General features: G+C 37.2%; 1 protein-coding gene across 2 annotated transcripts in view; it reads right to left on the reverse strand.

Moving 5' to 3' along the window:
• The window catches only part of LOC142345885 (protein trachealess-like), a 76,409-nt gene that overhangs the window by 39,753 nt on the left and 17,506 nt on the right, over positions 1-19,150 (reverse strand). For both annotated transcript variants that reach the window (XM_075398321.1, XM_075398320.1), the window contains exons 2-6: positions 18,856-19,148; positions 18,583-18,765; positions 15,252-15,319; positions 6,735-6,824; positions 6,175-6,415 (exon numbers count right to left, since the gene is read on the reverse strand). In XM_075398321.1, coding sequence (XP_075254436.1) covers positions 6,175-6,415; positions 6,735-6,824; positions 15,252-15,319; positions 18,583-18,765; positions 18,856-19,060 — 787 coding nt within the window. In that variant the 5' untranslated portion in view covers positions 19,061-19,148. The remainder of the gene's footprint in view (positions 1-6,174; positions 6,416-6,734; positions 6,825-15,251; positions 15,320-18,582; positions 18,766-18,855; positions 19,149-19,150) is intronic.

The raw sequence follows: 19,150 nt of genomic DNA on the forward strand, positions 1-19,150 counted from the left end.
ATTTAATAGAATTATGGAGAATTTTTTATAAGTCTTTTAAATTTAAGACATTATAAGACATTTTCTTCAAATGAAGTGTTTTTTAAAAAGACATTTCTGCTGCAAAAGCATTTATCAAAATTAAAAACAAAAATTTTCAACAAATGGAAATTACAAAAAGAAGTATTTTCTACAGAAATTTAATTTCAGACTTAATTTTTTAACGATATTCTCTAAAAGGCTTTAAAATTAGCAAAATATGGACTTAAAAAAGACATTTTAAGTATTTCTTTAAAAACTTTTTTCGACAGAAGTTTAATTGAGTCTCTTAACGAACTTGTTTTAAAAAAAAGAGGGTTAGAATCTCAATTTTGCAAACTGATATTTAATTTATATTTAATTTAAATTTATGTTGAAAAATGATTCTTTTTGTGTAAAACCTAACTCTGCAAGAGTGTCGTTCTCTTTAATGTAACATCGATTAAAGATGCATTTTCTACAACAATGTTTTTACAAAAGAACACCTAAAATTATCTTTTATAATTTAACAGTTTGCGGAATTGTGATTTAAAAACGCTTTCGTTTGAAAACAAATTTATTAAGAAATTCAATCAAATTTCTGTCGAAAAATGTTTTTTATAGAAAAGCTTTAAATGTCTTTAAGAATTTATAATTTTTCAAAATTGTGCTTTAAAAAGCGTTTCTAAAAACATCGTGAAAAATTCAATTTTGAATTTAATTTTCTGTGGAAAAATACCTTTTGTAATTTCGATTTGTTGAAAACTTTTGTTTTTGAATGTAGTTTTGATAATTGCTTTTGTGGCAGAAATGTTTTTTTTAATAAAAAAAACTTCATTTAAGGAAAATGTCTTATATTTTTGCAATTTGCAAATTGTTTTAATGAGTTTTTTTTGAAAACAACATCCTTTATTAAATTCGCAGTAATTCCTTTATATTGTTATCTACGACTGGCATGTTTTTTTAGTAAAAAATACTCGACAACTAACTAAATTAAAAATTGTTTTTGGGAAAGACGTTTTGTAAAAATTCATTTCTGGAAGCACAATTTTGCAAAATATAAGCCATTTTCTTTAAATAAGCTTTTTGTGGTTTAAATATTTCTGCCGCAAAAGCATTATTAATCAAAATTACATAATAAAAAGAACATTTGTAATTAAATAGAAATTACTAAAAGAAGTATTTATCCACCGAAATTTAAATTCGGAATTATTTAACGATGTTGATTTCAAAAAACGCTGTTTTAAAAATGCAAAATTATTAAAGAAATTTTTTAAGTGGAATTTCTCTGTAAAGTTTAAATAATTAAAAACGCCATTTTTGATCAACTACATATTACCAACAGAAATTCTCGAGAAATTTCAATATAAATTTTGATTATTCAATCATGTTTTCAAAAACTAGTTTTAAAAATACAATTTTGCAAAAAGTGAAATTATAAAAGACCTTTTCTTAGGTGAAGTTTTTTTGTAAAGATACTTCTGCAGAAAACAAACTTTGAGTCAAAATTTCTAAAAACGAATTTTTGATTCCATTTTAAAACGCATTTTTGACAAAAAAAAAATTCAAATTTGAAATTTCCAAAGATGTTGTTTTCAAAAACGAGTTTTAAAAACACAATGTTGCAAAATGTGAAAATATAAAACACACTTTTTTAAGTGAAGTTTTTTGTGAGAAAATTTCTGTAGAAATTGCATTTTTAAAATTCTTAAATAAAAAGGTCACTTCTAAACAACTAGATGTTACAAAAAATCTTTTTTTCAGAAGAAATTTTAATTCAAATTGAATTTTTCAACGTTGTTTTCAAACAACGCGTTTTTAAAAGACAATTTTGCCCAAAATGTGATATTGTAAGGCATTTTAATTGTTTTTTTAAATTATTTTTGTAGAAAAGGCATTTTGGAATCAAAATTACTTTATAAAAAGCAACTTGAAGTGGAGGTCCTGCAGTTACATTTCATTAAGTAGATAAAATTAGCTATGACAAAAGAAGTGCATCAGAGCGGAAAATCAATTATCTGGATGCATTTCCCCTAGGGTAATCAAGGTAATGACAGGTCTAATGGTGCAACTACCATCAGTGCTGGACATTACCACCATTGTCATTCGGGACATTTTGATGGTAGTTCAATGTTTATGTCGATCCATTTTTTAATGCTATAATGTCCGCAAAATTGACTGATACAACCTTAAAACAACAAACTGTAGTAATGATATAAAGGACCTTGCCTTTGCCGGTGGCCTACCTCCTGAAGATAGTTTTTGAACATCAAACACAGTCTAGGCAGTACATTTATCGTTTGGATTCAGATTAAATCGCTCTAAGTTCAAAACGACTTCCATAACTTATGACATGGATTGGAAGCTAAAATTTATTAGCAAAAACATCGAGTGGGTCTCAGTCCTCAGCTACTTTTATGGCATGGTCACACTCGACCGAAATGTTACGAATGAAGTGAAGTTAGCACTTTACTCTACAATTTTTGATTTTTTGTTTAGTTATAAAAATTTATTTCGACATATTCTTCTACTGTTCTTCTACGTCAACGCGTTTTGGCTGACGCGTGCTTCTGTCAACTTTTTCTTCTACGTACGTTACTGACTAACTAGAACTGCTCATTAGATTATTAAGGCATTCCTTGCAATTAGAAATAATAGACATTAACTCTTTCTTGCTTATAGGTGTTGTGTGATACATGAAATTGCTCTTGGTGAGTTGCAAAAAGATTTTGAAGTTTTTGAATGGTTGATCCGAATGGGCACGATTGTTGGTACAATTCAAAAAGAACTGTCGTCGCGTAAATACTTGTGAGATATTGAAAGATTTGTGAAAATGTTTTAAGAGAATATGGAGATGTTAAAGACAATAAATGGGAGTGCAGGGATATGAGAGAAGAGTAGTAAAGTTAGTGAGTGGTCTATATAGTGGCCAGGCTAATTTATGAAGTAGTGTTATTTATGGTAATTTATACATAACATTTTACTCTATTGTTCTCTGGGGTGCTGCTGCTGTGGCTACTGCTTTGTTATAACTACCAATAGTTACAACTCTTCTCTACTGTGATAGAGAGTGGTGTGCTTCGTTTTATGGAGAGGGGAAATTAAGTTGAGTTGGAAATTAAGCAAGGCAAGGCAATCAAGTATGCAAATGTGATTAAAATTCCTCAATGCTTGGGGGGATTAAGAGGGGCCTCTAATTTTATTAGTTTATAAATAAAAGTGACAACCATTACATCAACTCACCGCCACCCCCCCCCCCTCCACGAGCACTATAGAGTGGTGTCTGGTGGTTGTATTGAAATGGAAATTAGCAACAGCCGAAAGGACAAAGCTAATTTGCATAACTTGTTTTGGTGGACAACTTCTCAGATGTGACACTAGAATGGCTCGCTCGCCGTCGGACATAGACATTTCTTTGTTCTCAAAGTTAGAGAGATGAAAGCAGCATCATTTAATTGCGCTTGACATTGCGAATACTTATTTGGCATTTGTGTCAAATTTATGTTGATTTGAAACATACATAAAACTGCAAGTTTGATTCTAAATAGAGTTAATCTAAAAGAGACATGTATTTCTATGGGCTAGTGTTGTCGATTTTTGCAGACTAAATCTGAATGTGTCAAGTATATTCAATCCTTTCCACTTATTGGCAAATTAAATCTCTCTTGTCCTTTTTTGCTAATTGTTATTTGACTGAGGATTGTTTTTGTGTTTTCTTCTAGTAGATACTAAATATTTCATTAGAAAATGTTTTTCGTCGAAGACTTTTCAAGTCGTTTCCGGAAATTTTCCCACTAGGCTTTCTATTTCATTTCGAAAGGAACCCACTCTATGAGATGTGACAGTTTTTAATTGTCGAGAAACAATTAAAGGTCAAAATTTTGAGGAGCCCTTACTTAGTTATCGTGATAGTTGATGCTATGTTATTGATTCAAGAACGTCAACAACACCAGTGTCTATTGATTGCATCATTTGACATGTTTCCATTAAACTTCTTTTCTTAACTACATTGAAATAATTAGCCTAGAAGTATCCGATAATAACCTATGGTTTTACTAATTAATAGTCGCCGTCAGCCTCTCAAAGGCTATTAATTAGGCGCTCTCCTTTTAAAAATTCATATTGAAGTATTGGTAGAGTGTCTTTTTTGATCGATATTTTCAGTATATCTGAAACAGGATGTAAAAGGCAATGCAGCAAGTGAAAAGCAATTGTTTGGGCGAATAGTTGGACAAAAGTGAAGAGAGAAGAGAGTTGTTTTCTGTTCATTCTGCATTTTGATAGCGAGAAAATTTTTGACAAATTTTTGGCCAAGCTAGTTTTTGCTTGTGATTTTGTCGGTTAGTCTTCATATTAACAGTTCTTTTTGCCCTGCTAGCTGGGCGTTTTTTTAAAATTTATCGGCTTCAGCTAGATATTGTTTTTGGTGACTTAGATATCGATTGTTTTTTTTTTTTGAAATTTTTTGTTGTCAATTTTTGGATGTCGCCTTCATTTGGTTTTCTTTGTGGCCTTTTTCACCTGATGTAATAAGATGAAGTTATAAGATGATTGCAATGATGTAGTAAGATTATTCCGAAGCTGTGTGCCACGCTGTAGATTAGCTCGAATGATTTCGGTTATATAGTGCAAAGTGTTGTTTTTGCGGTTTCTTGATTTTGTCTCATTTTGGCTAGGTTGTATGCTGTACGCATTTTAAGTATGCGTAGTGTCAATCTTTATATAAAGTGTTGTTATTGCCAATAATTTTTACACCCCTATTTTGCAAAAAAATAGACAGTCAAATTGTTTTCAGAGGGAACTGTTTTCAGAGGGATTGGAATTTTAACCAAATTTGGTTTTTACGCTTTCTTTATTTTGTCGCGCAGTGATTTTCACAAGGTTATTGTATATAGTATGCATTCTAAGGATGTGTAGTGTCAAAGGTTTTAAAGAGTGTTGTTAATGTCTATGATGTTACGACACTATTTTTTTTTTAAAAATCTATTTTTAAATTGTTTTGAGGCTTATGTTTTTGAGGTTTATGTCGCGCCTTTATTGTCATTTGCTTTGTTTACTAAAAGTTTAATAATGCTGGAACAATATTGATGTTTGGATCATAAGTTCATCCAGTTCTTTGGATTGTAATTTAGGACTTGTCCATCTATGTTTTTATTTCGTTTTCATCTTTTTTCGGTCTACTTAAGTCTCAACTGTCACGTTCGACTTCTTACTTACCTCATGCACTGTGACAACTTAATGGGTTTTGGATTTCATTCAACAAATGTATGCAAATACGGTCAAGGTTAACAAGCGGAATCAAGAAACTGGTCAAGCCGATAAAACCCGGGCACTGCGTGTTTATGTTTAAAGAGTTAGAGTTAGTGCATAAAGTTTTTTAGAGCATAGTTATAATTAATTGCTCTCAAGCGAAGTTTGTAGCAATTATATTAGTCCTGTCGGTCTTTTTTAATGCGATTTTTCGCTTGACCAATTTTTCGTCTGACGCTTTTGACTTTTCGTCCTCAAAAACGGGATAAACAGGTAGCGCCCAGCGGGCATTATGTGCTCTTAGAGCCTTTCAGGTCAGTTTCAGCTCAAACTGTCTTGGAGACTTATACTTATACTTATGGTGTGAGGGGCGGTTCTTAGAGGTTGACACCCCCCCCCCCTTTGTTGACCCCCCACCCCCACTATTGGCTCCACCCCCCACCGCGCTTTTGCCCCCCCCCCCCCAGTGCTGCCCCAATCGGCCCCCGGTGCACCCCCCCTCCCCCCCGTGGCTAGCTACTGACCAAGCCAACCGCTCGCCGGTCGGTTGAGAGCAATTCGCCCGACGTTAGTCGGTTATGTTTCGTATTAGTTTCATGCTTATTGTCCTCCAATTTACAAGCCAAATTCACCTCATGTATTGAATCTCATGAAATTGCAGACCAAAGAGAACGCTTTTTAAAACTGAGAAAATGGCAAGCCTGGCGTCAATTTCTCGCTTATTTTTTTTCTAGTCGTTTCAATCGCAACGTTAGTCATTGGGGTCAACGGCAGCTATTTTTCGGCAATCTGGAGGCTAGGTTTTGTGTTTTCCTAGAACACCTGTATATTAAAAGGCACGGTTCTCATTTAAAAATATTCAATTACACTATCCTGTTCTAGCCATTTGACTATCGGTAGAATTTTTTTGAGTTAGAATTTTCCTACCTTTTGATTGATCTCCAGCTGCGCGTTGATAATTGTTGACTGTGGTGAGTAGTTGTCTGTTGTTGTTTTCTGCCCCATTTGTGGGGGTGAGTGCATTGTAGTTTGTGGGTGGGAGGGTTGAAGGGGCATTTGGGGGAGTGGTGCCGTGGAAGTCACTGTAGTTCAGTCCAAATGCATAACACACCTCCACGTGGTCTTCTTCGTGTACATACTCTAGAATATGGTTGCCTGTCAGCTCTACCTAACCAAACACAACAAACCAGCATAGGTTGCTCTGCAGCTTTCGTTATACCCTTATGTGTAAATATGCGAAGATCCAATTATTGCCACTATTTATTTTGTTCCGATGAAACAGTTTGCTTTGACCAGTTTAAAGAAGCACTAATGTTGCGAGGCCCTGAAAAATTCGAAGGAACATTCGAATGGAACCAAATTATTAATTGCATCAAAAAACTGGAGCCTTATTTTGGAAGCATAGAAAATTTTAGGTGACGTGAAATTTGCAAAGTGATGTTCAAATTAGGGAATATTTTTGGTGGTTTGTTGAAGTTAACAAATACCTGAGATAATCCCAAGTAAACTGAGACTGTTTCTGACACGTAAAGGATTCTCCCGTCTTTGTACACTGACATCACAAAGCCATCCATCGCCTAAACACAGTGGTTATATTGTTCGGAGGAAAATTGGCGAGACTACCAGAGACCGCCAATTTCAGTTCATAAATTCAGAGAATTCAAAATTTTTATTGCTTACCGAGGAATTCAGAAAAATGAAAAAAAAACCTTCATAGCATAAATAAGCCTTAAGACATTTTGAAGTTTTTTTTTGTTCTGTAACAAAATTTTGTTGATTTTTCTTGTATCAAGTAACAATTTTTTTTGCTAACAAAGTGAAAGGTTCCGTAGGATCCGTCTTTTAAAAACGGTTCTGCAATACGTTAATTTCTAAATTGTCCATTCAAAAAGAAACGGAAGGCAGGCATAAGAGTTAAGTTTCCCAAAATCATTTTTCTTTTTCACATCTGTTAAATTCTTAGTTTTTTACGGTTTCAGATTTTTTTGTTTAATCAATTGTCAGCCATGGTAATAATATTATATTGAAGGAACCAGAGGAGTTTCAGCTAGTCTGCAATTACCCTGATATTCCCCTCTGCTGCTCTTGATCGCTGTCTCAAAAATAGTTTCGCAATTAGTCTAGTATCCTTAAACTTTACACACGTCCAAAAAACCTTCACTTCTATTAGTGTTTCTTCTACCAAACAACTCAATTAAAATGCTCACAGTATCCCTGCTGGTCTTGCAAATGTTCTTCAACAGTTTAGTCTCACTAAAACAAAAGTTTTACGGCTCACTGCGAATATCATTATGAAACCCCGCTAAGCGGCTGCGGCTGAATTCTATCACAGTATCTCTGTGTATCAACTTCTCAAGTTGTTTTTCAGTCTCGGCGACTCTTTTATCTTTTTCCAGACTCAGCTCCTAATTATACTCAACCAACACTCCTTTAACTTAACCAAACCTAACCTTAATCACTCAAGTAAACATTCTATCTTACATTGGGAGTTTGTGATTCCATAGGAGTGCTTTGGTTACTACACAAAATGCCATCGCCTAATTGTGCTGTCGTTCGCTGCCGTTATCCATTGCTCAACTATCATCCTATCTCATGTAAACCGCTTTTGGAATATGTTGTAAACATACCACTTCGATTTTTCACATAAAGCACGTCGGATCTTTTCCGTTTGTGCCCCCCCCCCCCAGTACGTTATGCTCCCCCCAGTTACAGAGCACGCGTCATTACTTAGTAAATCATTATGTAAAATTATTGCACGTGCGTCTGGGGGTTGCAAATAATATGCACCCACTAAGCGGGGGGGGGGGCACAAACGGAAAAGATCCAGCACGTCATTTCAGTCACTTTAATCTGTAAACACTGAAGGGTTTAGAATAAGCTCTCTCTCCGTTTCGTGCTGAAATATACCAAAACAAACATTCTTTCGAAGACCAAAATGGGATCTCTAACATCTATCCATAGGCACAATAAAAATAGGCAGGTGTAAAAATGGTAGAAACAACTATTGTCGCTAAAGGTGTCGCACCGCACCCACAACACCTAACTCACTATAACGATTGCGCTTATTTCTAGTAATCGTCTTGCGTGAGTCAAATACTTCAAAAAGTCAAAGCTTGTAATCCGGAGGTCAAAAAACTGTGGTTAGAAATTTGAAAAGCTATATTGTTGAAACTAGTAGCATGCCATAATTAGTTCCTAGAGATGAAGCGTGTGATGAAGCCCGTGTGATGAAGCGTTAGCCGTAAAAATTTTCCTGATGAGTCAAGTCCAAAAAACCGGAGAATCTGATGTCTTAAAAATTAGCCGGAGAGCGGATATTTTGTCACTAACTGTCCTAGGTTATCGTTTTTTTACCAGTTCAAACACATTCGAGGGCTCAAAACACATTAGATTCGTTTTCGTCAATCGGGTGGTTCGGGAATAATATTAATTGCCAACAGTTTTCACTTTCTTTCTTTAAGACTACATTTTTCTCCTCTGTAACAACTTAAAAATGACCCAAAAACTTTTTTTCCTGTTAGTACAATAGATAAGACTTGCCTGCTCCTTTGTATCCTTTTTTTTTCTAACAGAACAGTAATTTTTAAACTTAGAATATCAAAAACCTTACATTTTATCCGCTTTATGTGATGATAGCTTCGGGTGGGACCTATTAGCGACGGGTCTCTCCAAGAGTAGTCAATATGAAATTGAATATTGGCACCACGTTCTTTCAATGTTTGAAAAAGTGGATGAAATGATAACGGGGGAGGAGTAATAGGCGCTTTACGTTATAAAAAACAATAGGTGCGTTTCCCTATGGTAACATAATTCAAATTATAGTTCCCTATAACTACCAACTTCAATTCAAAATTAAGTTTGCTCTTCTGTTGGGTTATGGACTTTCGCAAGCGGAATAAAAAGCGTTTTTAACCAAGTAAAAGAATTAATTTCTCAAAAATGAGAGAATAACAAAATGATATTTTACAGTAGAATTTAGAGATTTACAGGAGAGATCTGATTATTAGATCAAGATGGTGATTTGAATTTGGGGATGAAAAAGGACTCAAAAATCAGCTGTATATATACCCATTATCAGTGTGAAAAAGTCAAGATACAAAACTAATCTTAGCACCGTGATTTATAGTGGGGGTCGCAAGGGTTACCCAATATGGTTTGCTTCTGCAAATCAGTCGCAAAGGGAACCATAAATGGAATGCATTTGCTTTTTTCTAAGAATTCATTCACACTTCCGGAGATATCATCATCATTTAATACATGCTGGGAAGATTTTACATCACTTAATCTAACTCTAATAATAGTTATCTAGATTCACCAATTTGAACCGAATATTGATTCTCGGCACCATTTCTTGACGATTCATTTATGTAATTTCTTTGATCAAAATCATATTGCTTGTATTTCTAATCTGGTAAGTCAAACTTTTTTTCTAATTCTCACTAAGTTTAAGACTAAAGTTTGATCGATATTCTAACACCCCCACTCAGACTTGAGCTGATTGCGTAGAGTCTGTTCCCATTAAAACTGCTCTGCATGTTTCCACATTCGAAACGGGTAAGGACTTTGTGAAGATGTCCGCTGCCATTTTGTCTGTAGGGACGTAATGAATTGAAATAGTCCCATCCTCAGTCTTGTCACGAATGAAGTGAAACTTTGTTTCGATGTGCTTGCTCCTTTTGTGCATGACTGGGTTTTGGCAGAGTCTGATACAACTTTGGTTGTCCTCTCCAATTGCTATTGGACGTTTCTGTTGGATGCCAAAATCCTCTAGAAGTTGATTCAGGTAGAGTGCTTCCTGAACTGCTGCTGCCATGCCCTGATATTCTGCTTCTGATGAAGAAAGAGCAACTGTGGCCTGCTTCTTGACACCCCAGCTGAGTGCTGCGCCACGTCCGTTGAGCTTGAAGTAATAGCCCGTTGTTGATTTTCTGTCGTTCACGTCTCCAGACCAGTCTGCATCACTTTCCCCCACTAAATCATAACTAGCCTCTTTTGTGTAAGTAAGTTTTAAACCTTTTGAACCTTGAAGATATCGCAGAAGTCGTTTTCCGCACATCCAGTGTTGATTGGTAGGTGCATTCATGTGTCTGGACAGAATGTTGACTGTGAACATGATATCTGGCCTCGTCTGTTTGGCCAGATACAGAAGTGATCCAACCAAGCTTCTGTAGATCCTCTGGTCCACTTCTTCGTCTCCGTTCTGTGCTGTCTGAAGTTTCAAATTCAAATCAGCTGGAGTTCTTGAGGGTTTGCATTGATCCATTTGAAACCGCTCAAGCATTGTTTCTATGTAGCGTTCTTGGTCGACTGTGACTTTGCCCTCTTCTCGTCTGATTCTTAGACCCAGAAACCAGTGTAGTCTCCCTCTGTATTCCATGTGAAAGGTTGCTTCTAGTGCCTTCTTGACATCAGAGACCACTGTCATACTTCTTGATGCTACTATGATGTCGTCAACCCAGACCAAGATGAAGGTGTGATCCTCTGCCTCTGATCTTGCGAACAAGCAGTGATCGCTCCTGCTTCTGGTGAACCCCTGTCTCAGAAGGAAGTTTGCCAGCTCTTTGTACCAGTTGTTAGCAGCCTGTTTCAAACCATAAATTGATTTATTTAGTCGACATACTAACTTCTCCCCATCTGATCCGCGTTTTACAAACTCCTGTGGCTGTTCCAGATACAATTCTTCCTCGATTGGTGAGTGCAGGAAAGCAGTCTTGACATCAAATTGGTGCATCACATGGCCCTGCTTCGCTGATAGCTGAAGTAGAATCCTGAATGTCTCTGGCTTACAGGTAGGCGCAAAAGTTTAAAGTAGTCCAGTCCTTCCACTTGTTTGAAGCCTTTCGCCACATAGCGCGCTTTGTATTTGTCCACTTGACCACTGGGTCCCAATTTCACTTTGTAGACCCATTTGCCCGGTATGACGTCCCTGTCTGTGGGTGGTCTCACTAGGTTCCAAGTCTCGTTGTCTTGGAGTGCCTTGACCTCGTCCTTCATTGCCCGGTGCCACTGGTCCCAATCGTCACCTTGCTTGGCTTCGTAGACTGTTTTGGGTTCCACATAGTCGCCCTCAGTCACAGCAAGATGGGTCCTGACTTCTCCAAAAAATTGCGGAACATTGCTTGCTCGTGTCCCTCGTCTGGGCTCTGCTCTGTCCGCGTGTTCCAGTGCATCTTCATTGAAGCCAACTGTCTCTAACTGTGAGAAGTCTTCTGTGTCACTGTCTTCCAGAGTTGTTGCTTGTTGCAGTAGATTCGTCATCTAGTGCTGTTTCTCCAACATCTGAGGCCTCTGGTCTCAGTGTTGTGTCTTGAGTATTCACGCTCCCTGCGTCATGCCACTCCTCCTTTATTGCAGTAGATGTGTCCTGTCGTTCTCTGTTGTCATCATCTTGATGACCATCATCTGGGTGCCAGATTCCCAGTTCCGACCCATCATCTAGTAGGTCAGTCGTTTCTTTGTTGTCAGGGATTGAGCCCACTTCAGACTCCTTGATGATCACATCTCGAACTGCCATCACCTTGCGTGTGTTGGGTATGTACACCAGGTATCCGTTTTCTCCTTCAGTATAACCCACAAACTTTCCTTCCAGTGCCTTGGGTTCAAGTTTGCTGACTTCTCTGTCCCTCTTCCTCATGAAGACTGTGCAACCAAAAATAGATAATTTACTAATTGAGAGCTTAGGTTTTATACCTCTCATCAGCTCTGCTGGGCATTTTTCTTCTCCTCGTCTCACAACCAAGTTTCTGATCCTTGCTGCGTGAAGAATTGCTGCTCCCCACATCATCTTGGGAAGTCCTGAGTCAATGAGCAAACATCTTGCCATCTCCAGCAGTGTCCTGTTGCACCTCTCAGCTAACCCATTCTGTTGTGGCGTCTCTGGTATGGTCTTTTCCTGTAGAATGCCTGCATCTAAGCAGTACGTCTTGAACTGCTCTGAGAGAAACTCCTTCGCATTGTCTTGCCTCAGCTTCTTGGGCGTCCCCACACTGAGAACAAATTTCTTCAGGCTGGCCAGTGCTTCACTCTTTGCCTTAAGCAAGTCCACAAACACAAACTTCGTGTACTGGTCTGCAAACACTATGCAGAACCGGAACCCTGACAGTGACTCTACTCTGAAAGGTCACATCACGTCTGTGAACACCCTCTCCAGCTTCTCTTCTGCTTGGGTCTTTGCCACTCTTGGTACTGGAGTCTTTGTGATCTTGGCCAATGCACACACATTGCATACATCATCGAGTTCCCCCACTATCTCTGGTGCATTCCTGACCACATCCGCTTGATTCAAATGACTCAATCGTCTGTGCCACTTCCTTGCAATGTCAAGTTTCACGCTGTTGGAACTCATCTTGAATTCTAGAACGCTGCAGGGTAAGTAAAACAAATTATTTTCTTGTGTTAGTTTTACCCGAGTTCCCTTCTGGAGTTTCATGCAGCTGTTTCCTCTCGAAAGTGAAGCTATGTCCCCACTCCGTGCACCTTGAGACTGGTAGGAGGTTTGAAGAATAGTCCGGCACACACAGAACATTTTTGAGTTCGCATTGGAATTCCCCTTTGTTTGAGGGTATGCTGATCCTCACACAGCCTCTGCCCACCACTCTGGAAGCCTCTCCGTTGGGATTTCTGACCACTGATTGAATGGGCACAAAGTCCAGGAACGCATCGATGTTCGTCACTATGTGATCTGCACAACCACTGTCCACTAGCATGCCTGCTGTCTTCCACTGGGTAAGAGTTGCCCGGCATTCCTCGTCTGGTGTAGCCAATGTTGGACCCCTTGCCACTGACTCATGTTTTCCTCCATCTCTTTGTCTCTTGCATGCCCTGTCTAGGTGACCCTTCTCACCACACTTGCTGCATTGTGCTGTCTCCTTCCTCCTGCAGTCCTTGGCAAAGTGTCCAGGGATCCCACACACAAAGCAGTTTCCTTTCTTGGGTCCCTTCTTGAACTCAGACTTCACTGCCAGTGCCACTGAACCACTTTGTCCCTTGTGTCTCTGCACCGTGCTCTCATGAAAGTTCTGCAGCCTTTTCCTCAACTCTGTGAAGTTCGTTGCCGGGTTGAAGCTTTCCTGTATAACAAAACTTTCATGCCTCATTGGCAGACCATTGAGGACCAAGGCGTTGAAGAGGGTCTCTGAGACTGCTTCTCATGCTTCTTTTAGCCTTGTGAGCAACTCCTGTCCTCTGATGAAGAAGCTGTCCAAATCCTCAGAATCCTCGAGCTGCAGTCGAGCAAGCTGTGCCACTAAAGTCACCACTGTCGGCGTCTCCACACTCTGAAATCTCTCTTGCAAAATCTTCCAAGCCTTTGCTCCATCTCCAATGCCATCATCTCCCACACAGTCATGTCTCATCAGCATGAGGGTTGTTTCATCTAGAGTCAGTGCCAGATGGCACCACACATTGTTCCGTTTCTCCTTGATGTCCGCAACTTCCTTCTCATATGCATCCTTCAGCACCTTGTGGTTCTTCTTATCATTGGTTGCCCCATTGGCCAGTGGCGCAGGCTCATTGGGTTGCTCCTTTGTCCCCAGTAGTGATTTGTAGAGTCCCTTCGTCTGCATCATCGCCACAAATCTTGTGCTCCAGATTGGAAAGTCCTGTGCCTTTCCTGTATAGGTCAGCAGCTTCACTGTCTGTTGATCCATTGAAGTTTGAGCAGGCAAAACAGTTGTGAAAAGAAAAGGTACTAAGCAGAAAAGGATTATGACTGTCAACAACAAATTAGTTTTGTTTTGGAAATTAATTTTATGACTTAGAAAATTGCTGGGCCCATAACCTGTTGGGTTATGGACTTTCGCAAGCGGAATAAAAAGCGTTTTTAACTAAGTAAAAGAATTAATTTCTCAAGAATGAGAGAATAACAAAATGATATTTTACAGTAGAATTTAGAGATTTACAGGAGAGATCTGATTATTAGATCAAGATGGTGATTTGAATTTGGGGATGAAAAAGGACTTAAAAATCAGCTGTATATATACCCATTATCAGTGTGAAAAAGTCAAGATACAAAACTAATCTTAGCACTTGATTTATAGTGGGGGTCGCAAGGGTTACCCATTATGGTTTGCTTCTGCAAATCAGTCGCAAAGGGAACCATAAATGGAATGCATTTGCACTTTTCTAAGAATTCATTCACACTTCCGGAGATATCATCATCATTTAATACATGCTGGGAAGATTTTACATCACTTAATCTAACTCTAATAATAGTTATCTAGATTCACCAATTTGAACCGAATATTGATTCTCAGCACCATTTCTTGACGATTCATTTATATAATTTCTTTGATCAAAATCATATTGCTTGTCTTTCTAATCTGGTAAGTCAAACTTTCTTTCTAATTCTCACTAAGTTTAAGACTATAGTTTGATCGATATTCTAACATCTTCCATTTTTAGTGGTGCTATATATTCTGTTATAACAAAAAAATCATCAGATTTCTGCGGTATTTTAGTCAAGACGGCTTTGGCGCAGAATGTTCCAGCATCTCGCTAGCTTATCAAAAATGTTTCCTTTGTCATCCGAGAAATAATTTCTTCCAAGTATCCTAAAACCACTAGCAGCAGTTTCTTATGCGGAATTGCTTTGAAATCCTTAGAGCAAATGGATCGTTTAGATCAAATAAATGGTAAATTTCAACATAAAAAAATGCAGATGTCTGTTAAAAAAAAACGCCAAAATTTCTATAATTGGTTTCTTCTCGCATTCAGTTATGTCGTTTTTGCTATGTCGCCTATTATTTTACGACTCCGTAACTCACGTAATTTGTGTTCATCATTGCATATATAAATATTAAAAAAGGTTTTTTTAACTTCTGAAAAATATTAAAGCGATTAAATTTTCTGGAACGATTAGTTCTTTGGGAAAGGTTTTAGAAAATATGTTCTGGATGAGCTGGAGAGATAACAACTGTCTTTTTTGTATTTCTTTGGTTGTACTTCAGATTTCAGAACGTGTCTTTCTATTGTTGTGTCTCTTCATTTTGTTGTTGGTTGCGTACCTGTAGGATGTGCATTCCTATGGCATCTGAGTAGTTGAATACACCTGGACTGTTGCTGGGGTTCGAATCTAAATTAATATAGCCAAATTACCATGAAAGAACTATCAGAGTGAAAGACGACTGTACTTTGAATAAGCCCATTTTTTTGTTTGAAAAGGACCGAGGCAATTCATATATTGTTCCGACCCCCACCTTAGTGGGGAGGGAGGAACTATATACTCAAATGGTTTTTTTGTTCAGTCAATTTTGGCCGATCGATATATTTATTCATCGTTGAGAGTTATGAGTGGTATTATTAAAAAGCACGTACATTCGAGAATATGGAATTAAAAAGATTTTCGAATTTCATTTTTACAGGGAGTTATCGAGGTTTAAAGTTTTGTGAATAATCGACAGTTTTCATTCACATTTTCAGTAATTTTTGCTAAAATTTGGAGTAATTTTACTAAAATTTTTAAAAATAATTTAAAATTTTTAACGTTTGTGTTATTGTTACCGTTGTAGATAGAACAGCGTTGCTGAATTGTTTGATTGGAGTTTCTTTGTCTAAAACTTTTGATAAAGTTTTCAAAATTCAGACTTTTCATCAAAAATTGCACAAAATGCTTTTTTGGTCCACTTTGTTTAAGTTTGCTGAAAGTGGAGGCCTAGAGACCGCTGACAAAATCTCTTTAAATTCTAAAAGAGCTAGTCGAAAGTCTTCTGCCCTATAAAAGTCTTTTGAAATTAAAATTCTCCGTTTTTTACAAATTTAACTCGCTTTTTATACAAAATACATCATTGTTTTTTGAATAATTGTATTTCACTCAACAATTGGTCTAACTCGCAAACATTTGGGCGGTTGGTTGGGTGTGCGGCAAAATCAGGGTTTAGTTTGATATTATCATGGATTCTTGTGATAAATTTTTTGAATTTTATTTTGGTGCTGCTTTTTTTCAAAGTATTTTGCTTTTCTTTGTTAATTACTGACAAAAAATTTTTTATTCACGGCTCTATGAATGACAGCTCCCATTTACGTAAAACTGAAGCCGAATGTAGATATAGTTTGTTTTCAAAGAATCTAATGGTTTTTCGGCTTTGAAGAGTTTAGTGAGCTTTAACTGAATTCTTGTGTTTTGCCTTCAATTGTTGTTCTTTTTGCAGTCTGAGTACTACGTCGAACCATTCAAGGATCCAAATAGCTTCTTCATGAGGTGTAAGTGAACCCGTACCGTGCATTCGGTTGTTACCTAATGACTCGTATGTCATTGAATGTATTTGTTTTCAGCAAATTTCAGTGATTTTTTGAACTTGGTCATTTTTCATATTGTTTCTGTCAACTTTTAGCTTATTCTCAGTAAATACTTGTTAAACTTTTTTTTATAGAATACAAACTATTTTTTTGGCGGATTGTTTTAAAATAACGGTTTTTTGGATTTGGTTATACGAGTTTCATAAAAAATTTTGTAATTTTCGTGCATTATTGCCCATTTTTGCTGTTCTTTCTGTTTTTTTGGTAAATTGTCACATTACTAAACAATCTAACTGAAAAAAGGTTTACAAAAATTGTAACTGAACGTTTTTATTGTTTGCATAACACTTGCTTTTATGGGCTGCGACACCGTTCTCTTGCAGGATTTGGCAGTTTTTTTATTTTTGCCGTGTATTTGTTGTTAGTTTTTGTTGTCGTATGACAAATGCTGACTAATATAAAGGTCTCAGTCGCCCACTATAGATACTTAAATAAACTTAATTACTGATATCGGTATATAGTTAATAATTTATTGCCTTTCACATTAAATTTAAAAATTTCAAAAGTATTCTTCAATTTCTTTTTGTTCTGGTTGGCGTTTTCTTTTTCGTATTTTACAATATTTTATCATTTTATTAACTTAGCCTCATTATTGAGAGATCTCTTTAATGTTTAGTTGAACCAAATAATAATTTTTCTTTTGGTTAAAAGTTTTGACTGATGTCTTCAGGGCTTAGACAATTTGTTGGAAAAATCGTTTTACAAAAAGACTTTATGATGTTCAAAGTAGACGCAAATGAAGATTTCATGTTCTCGCGGTTAATAAATTATCAATCTGATGGCTTCAACACTGGTTTCGTTAAGTTGTTTGAAATTTTTAGTTCAGCTTGTATTTAACATTATTTTATAGTCTTATGACTTGGTGCCACTAATAACAGGCGCAATTAGTTTGAGAAGTTGCAAGAGAAACTTCATACTCTTATAGTCGAAGGATTATGTTGGCTATGAATTCTGAAAATTTTGTTTTTTTAAAAAAAGACAATGAAATTCTAAGACTTGCCAATCTTATTTCTGTTAGTTTGTAGCTTACCATCTGTATGCACAAATCACATCCCTCATCTATTGAACTTCAATTTTTTCTTTATAACGGTTTTTCCTCAAGTGGTCTTTATTTGTTGGTACAACCAGTATTAGAAAAATATTCGTGTTACTTGCGTGTTCGCCCATTTTTATAGGTTTTTGTTTTCTTTCCACATTATCACAATAATGGGCGGTCCTCTGGTCATTTGAAAAAAATCGCAATAAAATTTTTAATGTTCAGTGAACAGCTTAATGTTTAATCGGCTGGGACATCGTTTTCGTGCTAATTTTTTGTGGGAATTTTTTTTCAATGCAAATTGTTTTCTTTTTGCCTGTATTTGCCGTTCTTTTTGTTGTTTGACATATCCTGGATATTGAAAGGTCGCAATCGCTCTGTATGAAGGTATGAAATAATCTCAAGGATTTCATTTGATACATAATGTTTCTAATCACTTTGACATTAATTCTTAAACAAGGCAACGTTTTATTAAACTGTGTCCTTTTGCTCATTTCTTGTCGACTTGTCACCAAGTCGGATTGAGGAAAAGTCCCATATTTTTTCTAATGAAGTGCAGGTTAATCTTCTTTAGTATAAGTTTTATCTGATGCCATTTTGATTTGGTTATTATTGGTTCTCAAAAAATGGACAACGAGTTTTGGTCGTAATTAATATTTGTTATTATTTGATTTTTATCGCCGTCTTTTCTAATAGTCATATTATGGTAGTCACGGGTCTCATCGACCTTCTAATGTAGATTGTTTTATTCGTTAGGTAATTTGTTTAACGATATGTTTATATGTTAATTTTTTTTATGTCGTCCTCATTTGGTAGACAATCAAGTGAAAATGTAGATGAGCGGGGTCGGAACTTTATGTGCAAACGCACATTACTGAGCTTCCTGGTCATGTCTTCAGTTTGGTTTTTCATTTTGCGTGATACTGTAGCAATAGTTTGTGTACTATGATTTGCATTTGCCTATCTGACTTTGAATTTGCTAATGAAGAGATATGGGAAGTGACCTTTGACATGTGGCAATAGACCAACAGAATCAGTCCAGTGAGGAGTGCATAGTGCACTCAAGTGTCTCATTCTGAGGAATGCAATCCCCAGTCTCACAATGGAGGCCTTGTCCAGCTGACTAGTAATGGCCACTGATACTGGCAGAGTCCTCGCTAGTTCTATGAACTCGTTGTTCTCTTTCCCTAAATGCATATGAAGCACGTAGAACGTGGAGCAGGCACAGATGCTTTGTATAAGGCTCTAGAAAGTGGCATCTAAAAATGAGGTCTTACCTCGCCTGTTCCTAGCAGCATCACGACTCCTCTCCTTCCTAACAGGAGGTGCAGTCCCAATCATGAAGGGAGCACAACCCAACAACTCAGGCTGTAGTTGAGGGTGTAGTCCATCTGCCCCATTGTAGAGCACAGCGGGTCCGTGTATTGAGGATGAAGCAATGGCTAGTGGGTGCTGACCAGGGCTGCCCATTGAGGGGTGCATGTGAGAAGGGCTGCTCAACTGGGCAGGAGAGGGGTTGAACTGGGCTGCAGTGATCAGAGAACTGTAGTCGCTCGTGCTTAGCGGACAGCT

This window comes from Convolutriloba macropyga, chromosome 9 (assembly GCF_964194025.1).
Source record: "Convolutriloba macropyga chromosome 9, txConMacr16.3, whole genome shotgun sequence".
NCBI lineage: Eukaryota > Metazoa > Xenacoelomorpha > Acoela > Convolutidae > Convolutriloba > Convolutriloba macropyga.